This window comes from Solanum verrucosum, unplaced genomic scaffold, assembly GCF_900185275.1.
Source record: "Solanum verrucosum unplaced genomic scaffold, falcon-dt-bn FXZP01000060.1, whole genome shotgun sequence".
NCBI lineage: Eukaryota > Viridiplantae > Streptophyta > Magnoliopsida > Solanales > Solanaceae > Solanum > Solanum verrucosum.
The window spans coordinates 391,610-403,078 of record NW_026020129.1 but is presented as its reverse complement, the minus strand read 5'-3'; the positions used below and the strand labels follow the sequence as shown (position 1 = coordinate 403,078).

General features: G+C 34.6%; 1 protein-coding gene and 1 pseudogene across 1 annotated transcript; both read left to right on the top strand.

Moving 5' to 3' along the window:
* The first annotated feature begins 2,576 nt into the window (after positions 1-2,576).
* LOC125826247 (uncharacterized) lies at positions 2,577-5,146 on the top strand. Its single transcript, XM_049505566.1, has 8 exons — positions 2,577-2,684; positions 2,787-2,879; positions 2,963-3,151; positions 3,248-3,403; positions 3,492-3,545; positions 3,627-3,761; positions 3,835-4,189; positions 4,857-5,146. Exons 1-8 carry the CDS (start codon positions 2,577-2,579, stop codon positions 5,144-5,146), a joined length of 1,380 nt encoding a protein of 459 aa, XP_049361523.1.
* A 106-nt stretch (positions 5,147-5,252) lies between these two features.
* LOC125826246 (FT-interacting protein 7-like) lies at positions 5,253-6,108 on the top strand (annotated as a pseudogene).
* Positions 6,109-11,469: the final 5,361 nt, after the last annotated feature.

Here is an 11,469-nt window from a genome sequence, read left to right as displayed (position 1 = left end):
AAGTTGAAGAGGCATATTATTTAAGTAGAGAAGATAAATAGATGGAGATTTTTTTGTAACTTATTAGACATAATTAGAATAGTAAATATGATTGAATTTTTAAATTAATAAACAAATTATTTATTGAGAAAAATGAAGAAAAAATTCAAAAAAAAAGAAGAAAAAAGATAAATAGGAATGGAGGTCATAGAGAAGTGTCACATCACCTTCTCTATGTTTCTCTTTTATATAAATATATAGATTTGTAACTTCTTCTTTTTTAAATCTTCTTAAGTTGAAATTCAGGTTATAAACTTAAATAATAATATAGTAAATTATTGAGATTAAGCAAGTTGAATTGGGTAGGTCAAGACCCTACTCGTTTTTAAGCCCAATTTCCATTTAAGCCCAAAATAAACTTGGGCGGGTCAAGACCCAACCCAATTTCTATTTCAACCCATTCTAATATCTCAAATTTCAACTCAACCTGTCCATTTGACACCTCTAGGGAAAAGGGCCTGATATACCCTCAACTTTGTATTTAGAGCTGATATATTCTCGTTATGAAAATGACTCACATATATCCTTACCGTTATACAAATGACTCACATACATCTCTACCGTAACAAAAGGAGCTCATTCATCTAGCGGTAGAGAAAAAATAATTTTAAATTTATTTTTTGACTTTAAATTTATAACACAGAGATCAAAAGGGAATTCATAGGTGGGATAGGTAGATTTCGGGAATCAAAAAAACTGTATAATGTAAGAGTTTTATTCAAATTTTAATTGGTTACTACCTGTGAGGAGAAGTGACTAGACTTGGAACTTTGTGTTCTTAGGTAATTAAAGTTGTAATTCTCGTTTGTTATGAATGGTAATGTTCACCATTGTTACCAAAAACTATGACTTATAATGATGAACTGCGTGAAGATCTTACGCTTGGAGTCAAAGTGCATTTCAATCAAATTTGGGCTTGTAATAATATAATTGGAACTGCATCAGCTAATGCAAAGAAGAGAAAATACTTTCATTTGAATTATTTTTCTATTTTTGGACATAGAATTTGAGGTGATTTGCTTTGCAGTTAGTTATTCAATTCTCGTATCTATGAGCATTTAAAGTGGACAGGTTTTTATTTGGTTGGGTAATTTTTCATTAAAGATTAATAACTTATTTGAATTTTTACATTTTGTTTATGATTACATTGTTACTTTGTAATTTTCATTTGAAATCCGGTAGTTCCAAAAATTTATCCAAATATAATATTTATTTATATCTTTTGAATATTTTACTTTTATCATATAATACTTTATTTTATTAAATGAGGTTTTTTCCCAAATATATTGATATTATGGCTAATTATTTTTGAATTTTATTTATTACATAAAAAAAACTACAAATAAACTATACTCAGAAATCGAAAGCAAACAATTTTAATCATTCATTTTTTTATAAAAAATAAATCTTAATATCTAAATATATATTTAAACCAAACATTTTGATCTTTTATATTTGAATTCAGACATCTCAGTCTTGATAAAAATAAATGAGATCTTAAGTCATGGAAAACAATATGAATTTTAGTTTTCTATTCTAAAAATTATTCTGAAAGTAATTACCTTATACAAATATACCATCATATTTATTCTGTTTATGTTTTTCTTTCCTTTATTTTTGCGGTTAGAGTATAATTTGAAAGATTCAATGAAACGGTGTACCACATATAATGATCTTATTAATTATTCAAACATTGTTCTTAGCCCAAAATGGCATAAAATAAACTTAATAAAATCTTGTAGCTTCATTTTATTTGTTTCTTATCAAGTGATGAATATATATATTTATATATGATTTTGGAATGATTTTTCCATTACATATTTTGTACCATTATACAATAAAACTAGTTTTTAGCGGCAATAAAATATACACATTAACAAGGAATGCTAAAATCTTTATCGACATTTGTCATTGGGTCCAAATATCGCTATAGGATTTAGGGACATTTACATTGTATTTTTAGTGACAATTAAGCTATTATCATTAATTAAATATCAATAAAGATCTTTTTTTTTTTATGTAGTGTACGTTAATATATATACCTCAATTAGAGATTGAATTCATTTTATGGTACGATATAAGCTCTCATTTATTAATACAGATTTTCTCTTTCCACTAGCTAATTTTTTGCAGGAAATAGATAAGTTTCCATATATAAGTAAGAACAATGAGGAAATCCCATATGATGAATTAATTTACGGATAGAATAATTAGAAGAATCAATATAATTTATTAAGGAAAATCAATGAGAAGAATAAAATTAAACTACGGTTACCAAATCAATCAAAATTACGGTTACAAAATCAATCAAAATTATGGTTACAAAATCAATGAAAAGAATCAATCAATTTAATTATTAATTAAGGAAAATCAATCACCGTTATGAAATGCCTTTGTGATTCTTATATAAAGGTTCTTCTCCTCTTCTTTCTTTGTATTATAAGTTAAATAATTAATTTATTTGTATAATTCTTAATTTTGATAGGATGAAGATCACACGGATGCATCTAAAAGTTGTATCATATCTTATTGCAATTATGTTTTTTCTTAATTATGATAAAGTTGAGGGCTTAACCAAGCAAGAAGACGAAGCATTGGAGAGGAGATTACAGCTTTTAAATAAGCCAGCAGTTAAAACTATTAAGGTTAGTACCTAATTTTTTCTTTTTTCAATTATATTTTTTTTGTACAGACAAAGATTGGAATAAATTAATTAATAACAAACACTATATATAATCATTTTGTAGACCGAATATGGAGATATCTATGATTGCGTAGATTTCTATCAACAGCCGGCATTTGATCATCCATTGCTAAAACATCATACTTATCATCCTCAGGTATGTGTACTACATCTATTTAAACGAACTTCATTATTGTTGAATTATGAAAGTAAAAATGACTCCTTCAAATTTTTATGCAGATGAAACCAACTTTTTCTCTAACAAAAAGAGACGAAGAACCCTCAACATTGAGAAACACTGCCAAGATATTAAAAGATGGAGGTTGTCCCAAGGGAACCGTTCCTATAAGAAGAACTACTAAAGAAGATCTCATTAGAGAACAAAATGCGGATCGATTTAATGCTAGTTATGCTAAAGGCATCTTTCACGTAATTTACCCCGATCCTTATATTAATTGCTTTGATTAATTATCCTAGTCACATATAAAATTGTTATCGATCAATGTATGTGTTATCTTATTTCAGTTTGCTCTAGAAGAAACATCAGATGACCAAAATAATAAGTTTACGGGAGCTGGTGCGTGGATGAGCATTTACGCTCCAAAGGTTCAAAATAACCAATGGAGTGCATCTGTCGTGAAGTTACAAAATGGTCGTGACCAAATACAAGCTGGTTGGCGTGTAAGTTTATTTAACTTTGCTTGTTCCAAATCATTTTCAATTTCCATAGAGAGTATCAAGAATTGACAATGAATATTAATTGATGTAGGTGGATCCAATTCTTTATGGTGATACTCGTGCACGATTTTTCGTATTATTCAAAGTAAGGTTCATTCTATTAATTATAATATTATCTTTACTCATATATAGTTGGTTAACTAATCGCCAGTGTTAAATCAAACAGTCTGGCACAACTCAATGCTTCAACACACGTTGCAAAGGATTCATAATAGTGAATGGACAAATACCCCTGGACCATATATTCCCACATGTTTCCAAAGATGGAAATATATTTGAGGAGAGGTTTTATATTCAAAAGGTACATACATACATACATAATGAATATTAGTATTAGTATTATTATAATTTATGAATTTTGGATCAATTTTCAGGATTTGATAAATGGAAATTGGTGGCTACGTTATGGTTCTGATTCTACACAGCTTGGTTATTGGCCAGCAGAACTGTTTGGAGGGGGATTAAAGAATTTTGCATCAAAGGCGGCATGGGGTGGAGAGGCATTTAGTTTAGGACCTACTTTCCCTCCAATGGGTACAGGACAATTCCCTCAACGTGACACCTCCGTCGATGCATATTGTAGAAAGATTTCCGTTATCAATTCTGCTGGGAAAACTACAAATACTGGTCCTGTGTCAAAGTTTGAAGATGCCAGTGCGCTCTACCGAGTGAGTGATAAACAAACTGGCGACAATGAATTTGGTCATTTGGTCTTTTTGGGTGGACCAGGTTCTAACAAATGACTTCTTTTCTAGTTGAGCATAGTAAATAAATCAATGTTGTCTCTCTCAATTATAAATAAACAAGCTCCTTCTTCTCAACAATTTCATTTTGCTATTATTCTTCTTTACAAGCAGGCCAACCACTTGAGTTATTCATCGTAAGCCCAATTGTTGACTTGTTATCCCACTTTATACAACTAAATCTTTTCCATTTTATTTATTGGATCTACCAAGTTAGAACTTTAAAAAGGGTAACAAAATAAGCATATTTAATATATTAGTAATTTATTTATCAAAAACTAAGCAGGGAATAAATACTAAATAATTATAGTACAAACTTAGTAGGTATAAGCTATTCAAATTTACAGCATCCTGCCCCCCACACACAAACTAAATGAAATTTTCTACTTCCCAAGGGTCAAATTCAAGCATATCTATTTCCTGCACTGATACAATTTAATATAATAATATAACTGATTTTTACTTTTTTGACTGGATATTATGATAACAAGATTACTTTCACCAGCCCATGTTTAAGGATAATTTTCGGTGTCATTTTTTTTCATTAATTCATTCGATCAATCTGAGGCTCTGAGCAAATGCGTGGAGCAATATTTATGTTGTTTTGTCGTTGATGCTCTCACCAAATGGGTTGCGATATTTACCTTGGGCAGAATACTGGTATAACACTGCATATCAGTCCTCCGCTGGGATGACTCCATTTCGAGTGTCGTATGGTAGAGACCCACCTACCGTGGCTCGGTACATTCTCCCTAAGGCTAACTTAGCTCGTGCACAGAATCGAATGAAAAGTCTTGCTGACAGGTGGGAGAATGGGTCTATGTCAAACTTAAATCTTATCGCCAGAACACTGTTTGCCTTCACCAGCATCCTAAATTGGGAAGACGTTATTTTGGGCCTTTCAAAATCCTCAAACCCATTGGAGATGTTGCGTTCAAAATAGAACTATCTGACGATGCTCGCATACATCTAGTATTTCACATATCCATGCTCAAACGTTGTATAGGTAAACCTGTTCAACAAGTTACTCCTTTGAACCTGACCGATACATGGCCAATATTATTCCCGAGACTTCTATGAACCTTGAGGACAAGGTTCCTTTTCAGGAAGGGAGTATTGTTGTGACCCCACAAGCTGACTTGGAGGACACATCAGCAGCCACCGTGAACACACACTCAGCAGGAGAGTGGGGTTTTGAAAAGAAGGAACCCCATCAACAAGGCTAACTGATTTCGTTGTGGGAATTGGGTGACGAGAACGTGGACAAGGGGAAGAAAGTGCAGTTCGTGAAGTGCTAGATTTGATAAATAGCAAAAGTAGGCATCTAAATTAGGCAATTGTAATTTAAGTTTGGATATCTCATCCCTCTGTTTCTCTGTTTTCTCGAGGTGGCAGAACATTCGGCACATGTGACCTCGGTGAGCCTATGCAATTCCTGTTTGTAAGAGTCGTGAAAGCACAATGTTTTCCTTCCAAAGATATCACAGGAAGTCTTGACCCTTATGTTGAAGTAAGAGTTGGGAACTACAAAGGAGACACAACACTTCGAAAAAAATCAAAAGTCCAGAATGGAATACAGTACTATTTGCTTTTGTTAAAGAAAGAATGCAGTCTTCTGTTTTGGATGTTGTGGTCAAGGATAAGGATATATTGAAAGATGACTTTATTGGGATTGTTTGAGTTAATAAAAAAGAAAGGGGAGGGAAAAAAAAGGGGGAACTGATGCTTGTTGTGTGGATTGGTACACAAGCTGACGAAGCATTTCCTTAAGCTTTCCATACAGATGTAGCTAGTCCAATAGATATGTCAGTGCAGTCCAGCCAAATCCGCAAAAAAGTGTACCATTCTCCTAGGCTATGGTATGTTCGTGTCAATGTTATTGAAGCACAAGACTTAGTTGTGTAGAGAAAAATCGTCTTCCTAATGTCTGTGTGAAAGGCTCAGATTGGTAACCAGTTGCTGAGGACCAAGACATGAACTCAAATATGCAAAGAAAGTAAAAGTTCCAACCATGAAGACTAACACTAACTTATTATATGATATGAAACATATAAAACATTCAATATCTTTGTGAGAATAACCAAGGAGCCATTCAAAGGCCGATTGGAAGAAACCAACGGTAAGTATTAACATCTAAATTTTTCATAGCAAGTACTCACTCAAAATATCAAATGCTAATGAAGGCCTTAACATTATACAATGAACATAAACTCATGATCAGATGAAAAAGAAGAAGTACCTTTAGTTTAATTCTTCCTGGAGAAGCCTCAGTGGCGGCAACACAACATCCACTAATATTGAAAGAGCAGCAGCACCAAACTTATCTGAAACCTCATTTATATCATCATTTCAATAAATAACAGAACACTTCTTTGACTGCTGGATACAAAGCGAGCATGTAGGAAAAAAGGATGATGAAGAACTATAAGAGTTTATTGGCGTGCAGCATAGATAACTATTGAAATAACAAAAACGGCACAAAATCTTATATCCATGCAGAAATATTTACTTTACACCAAAGGATACTGTTAATTCTGTAGAATTGAATGAATTGTAAATCAATCTAAACAATTTATCTAAGACACTGAAAGAGAATTCTCATTTCCATAGAATGAACAAGTTGTAATCTACAGCTCAATGTTAATGTGACTTCTGTACATTTTGTGACTCTTAACTTCTGTATTTATAGAATCAGATTAGTTGGCTAACTAACTAACTAATGCTAACAAGTTGTTGTTGTTAATTTAACCAACTCTTCAACACTTTAATTGGCAGTTGTACACCTTATTAACTGTTCAACATCCTCCCTCAAGCTAGGTGTATGAAAAATATTTTTCATTCCTAGCTTGGTAAGCAAGTATGCATGTTGTATGCAAGTAAGCCCTTTGGTAAACAAGTCTGCTGGCTGCTCTGTAGTTTTCAAGTATGTAGGTTGAACCATTCCCAGTTGAACCTTCTTCCTAATGAAATGACAATCAATGTCTATGTGCTTGGTTCGTTCATGGAAGACCGGATTGGCTGCAATCTGTATGGCAGATTTACTGTCATTGTACACAGGCACATGCAACTTCATCTTTACTCCTAGCTCTTTGAAGAGGCCAACCAGCCACACTATCTCTGCCACTGTTGAAGCTAAACTTCTGTACTCAGCTTCAGCTGAACTCCTTGAGATTGTGTCTTGTTTCTTGGATTTCCATGAGATCAAAGAACTCCCATAAGTGATCATGTAACCTGTTATAGATTTTCTGTTGTTTGGACATGATGCCCAGTCTGCATCACAATATGCAGTCAACTGATTATCAACATTAGCATTCATCAGTATCCCCAATCCAGGTGCATTCTTTACATATCTCACCACCCTCATGGCTGCATGCATGTGAGATGTTTTGGGGCTATGCATAAATTGGCTTAGAAGTTGTGTTGCAAAAGCAATATCAGGTCTTGTTATTGTCAAGTAGAGTAACCTTCCTACCAGTTTCTGATACATACCAGGATCACTCAGCAGTTTGTCATTTTCATCAGCTGGAGGAAAGTGCAAGTCAAATTCTGCACTTGTAAGCTTCTGATTCAATTCAATAGGTGCTCCAACAGGCTTGGAGCTGGAAAGTCCCATATCTGAAATCAATTTAAGTGAATACTTTCTTTGATGCATAAGGTTTCCAGTGTCACTTCTGGCAAATTCAATCCCCAAGAAGTATCTCAAATCACCTAAGTTTTTGATCTTAAAATTATCTTGAAGAGTTTTCTTTGTTTCTACTATCATCTTGTGATCATTTCCTGTGATCAGTAGATCATCAACATATACTAATACCATCACCAAATTTTGTCCTTGATGCTTTGTGAACATGGAGTAATCATAGTGGCTTTGCTGAAACCCAGAGTCGACTAAAGCTGTGGTTAATTTGATATTCCATTGCCTGCTAGCCTGCTTGAGTCCATAAAGTGACTTAGTGAGTTTACACACTGTCCCCCTCTCACTTTGATGAATAAATCCCAGAGGTAAGTCCATATACACTTCTTCATTTAAATCCCCTTGAAGAAAAGCATTGAAAACATCCATCTGGTGGATTTGCCATTTATGTGCAGCAGCTAAAGCCAGAACAGCCCTGATTGTCCCCATTTTTACAACTGGCGAGAATGTTTCCTGATAATCCAATCCCTCTCTTTGGTTGTAACCCTTGGCTACCAAACTGGCCTTGAATCTATCAACCTCTCCATCAGCTTTGTATTTTATTTTATAAACTCATTTACATCCAATGGCTTTCTTATCTGCAGGTAACTGAGTAAGCTTCCAAGTATGATTATCCTCCAAAGCAAGAATTTCATTCTGCATAGCTTCAACCCATCTGGGATCCTGTATGGCTTCATGATAAATTGAAAGCTCCTTTTCCAGGGAAAATTTTGTAACAAAACTTTTGTATGTTGGTGTGATGCTCTGGTAATCTACTGCATCACCAATAGAATATAGACAAGCACTAGCTGATTTATTCTGCTTGGACAAAACATAATTTGTATGCCAAAATGGTGGCTTTACATGCCTGTTGGACTTTCTAATAACATCAGGGAGCTGTGGTGATACTACAAATGAAATAACCTCAACCTCAGTGTCTGAAGGAACAGTCTCAGTATCTAAAACAAGATATGAAGGATCAGGAACAATGTCTGGCTGCTCTGTAGCAGAAATAACACATGGTGTAAGTGTACATTCTTCCACATGTGATAGTACAGGAAATATTGAGTCAGTGGTGTCCTCAAGACTTGCTTCTTGAAATGGAAAAACCTTCTCATGAAAAATGACATCTCTACTGATAAAGATGACCTTTGTCTCAAGATCTAGCAATTTATAACCTTTCTGACTAACAACATACCCAAGTAACACAGTTTTTTAGCTTTTGGTGCAAACTTATCACCCTTCTTCAAATTTGTAGCAAATGCAAGGCATCATATAACTCTGAGATATGCCAATGAGGGCTTCTTGTAATATACTAACTCATAGGGGGACATGTTTCTTAGAACTGTTAAAGGCATCCTGTTTATTATATAAGTAGCAGCTTCTACACATTCTCCCCAAAAACCATTTGGAAGACAACCCTGAAACTTCACTGCTCTTGCAGTCTCCAACAAGTGCTTGTGCTTCCTTTCCACAACTCCATTATGTTGTGGAGAGTGAGGACAAGACTTCTGATGAATAATACCATGCAGCATAAACAAATCATGACAATTAGAATTTACAAATACTCCACCATTATCTGATCTGAATATCTTTACACACTTTCCAAACTGATTTTTAACCATTGCTAGAAATTGTTTAAGAACAACAATTACATCAGACTTCAAAACAATCAAGAAAGTCCATGTCTATCTAGACTTGTCATCAACCAAGGTAAGAAAATACCGCATTCCTGTGTGAGTAGCTATTCTATATGGACCCCAGACATCCATATGCACTAGATCCAAAAAATCATTAACTGTAGTACTACTTACAGGAAAAGAAACTCTAGTTTGCCTAGCTTGAGGACAAACAGTACACTGGTCATTAGTAAAACTAGCATGAACATGTAATTCCTTTATTTTCCTAAGTACTCCCATAGGCACATGGCCTAGCCTTTGATGCCAAAGTATTGAATCTCCGTCTTCTTTCCTAACTGTTGTCAGTGTTTTGATGTTGTTTCTTTGCCCATTTGATGTCTAGTGCAACACATATAGACCATCCTCAACTTCACCAATCACCTTGACCTTCCCAGACAAGAGATCCTGAAAAACACAATGTGTAGGGAAGAATGAAACACAACAGTTTAACTTTTTTGTCAATTTATTCACAGACAAAATGTTAAACTTGAATGCTGGTATAAATAAGACTTCGCTGATCACATCATTTTCACTAAGCTGAAGGCTCCCAACATGTGAGACTGTAGCTAAGTCACCTGTAGGAAGTTGCACATTTCCTACGCCACCTACTTTAGTCTTGACATGTAAATAATTTGGGTTGTTTATCATGTGATTTGTGGCCCCTGTGTCTATTATCCATTTCAAGGAATGAGAAGTACCTGCCATGTTGACATTGCTTGGAGTATCCACAACATTCGTGTTTCTCTTTATCGTGTCAATCATCTGATGAAGCTGCTCTGGTGAAGAATCATGCATGAGCTGCAATAGCTGCTCTTGAGTAGTCGACTTATGTTCTCCTATAGCAGTGTGTGTCTTTCTCTGCATCATAGAACTTCCTTCTAGCACTGCATGATCCTATGAACTCTGCTGCTGAAAATGATGATCTCCTCCACCCAACATTGCATTAGCCCTTCTCTTTCCTTTAAAATTTTCTGGGTTACCAATCAGTAAGAAACAATTCTCCTTTATATGTCCAGTGACATGACAATGGTCACATTTTTACAACTTGTTGCAGTCTGCTCGAACATGGCCTCTCATGCTACAGAAATCGCAAAACAAATTTTGATAATTCTTCCTAGGCTTAGGATGGAACTGCTGAGGTGTGTTAGATCTAGCAGCATACAATGCTAATGAATCCATTCCTTCTCCTATATCCCCTGCAATTCCTTTCTGACTCTAATCCTGAATCACTAAGGCATAGACTTGGTTTATATTTGGCAAATTATGCATCATAAGAATTTGCCCCTTATCCTGTGAATAACTATCATTTAAGACCATGAGAAACTGCAATAACCTTTGATAGTACATCTGTTCCACAAACTCTTTAGCCTTAGAACAATCACAGCTAGGTGTGGGAAGAATTGAATCATATTCATCCCACAAATTCTTCAATTTTGTAAAATAAGCAGAGACAGTCGAAACTCCCTAGGTAAGAGTGAATATGTTCCTGTGCAATTGGTAAAGTCGAGATCCATTTATCTTATCAAAACACTCCTTAATTGTAACATCCGACAATTTGAAGTGGCTTTGTAGAAGCTTGAAATTGGAAAGTAGTCATTTTTTTTTTTGAAAAATTTAGAATCTGGAAATTTGGTTAAGTATGGGAAGAAGTGAGTTTTTAGCCAACTTTGAGTAGTCGTAACTCCTAGCTCAGGATGATTTAGGAGTAGTTCCAGTTATGGTTGCGAAGCTCGTGGAATGAACTTTTCAACGCCACTGAGTTTGCTCGATTCCGAGTTCGTATGAGGGAGTTACGCCCTTTAGAAGATGGGCAGTTGGAAAGGAAATCCGTCCGGAAATTTAAGGGCATTTTGGTCTTTTCCCAAATTCTTTCTCTTGAGGTTACATGGTGTGTTAGGCTGATTTTGGATCATTTCA

What these genes read in the sequence shown, in the direction of transcription:
- LOC125826247 (XM_049505566.1), top strand. Translation starts at nt 2,577, where the DNA reads ATGTTTTTTCTTAATTATGATAAAGTTGAGGGCTTAACCAAGCAAGAA. An exon ending in AAATACAAGCTGGTTGGCGT is followed by an intron (nt 3,404 to 3,491) that starts GTAAGTTTATTT and finishes TAATTGATGTAG; the next exon opens with GTGGATCCAATTCTTTATGG. An exon ending in AGAGGTTTTATATTCAAAAG is followed by an intron (nt 3,762 to 3,834) that starts GTACATACATAC and finishes ATCAATTTTCAG; the next exon opens with GATTTGATAAATGGAAATTG.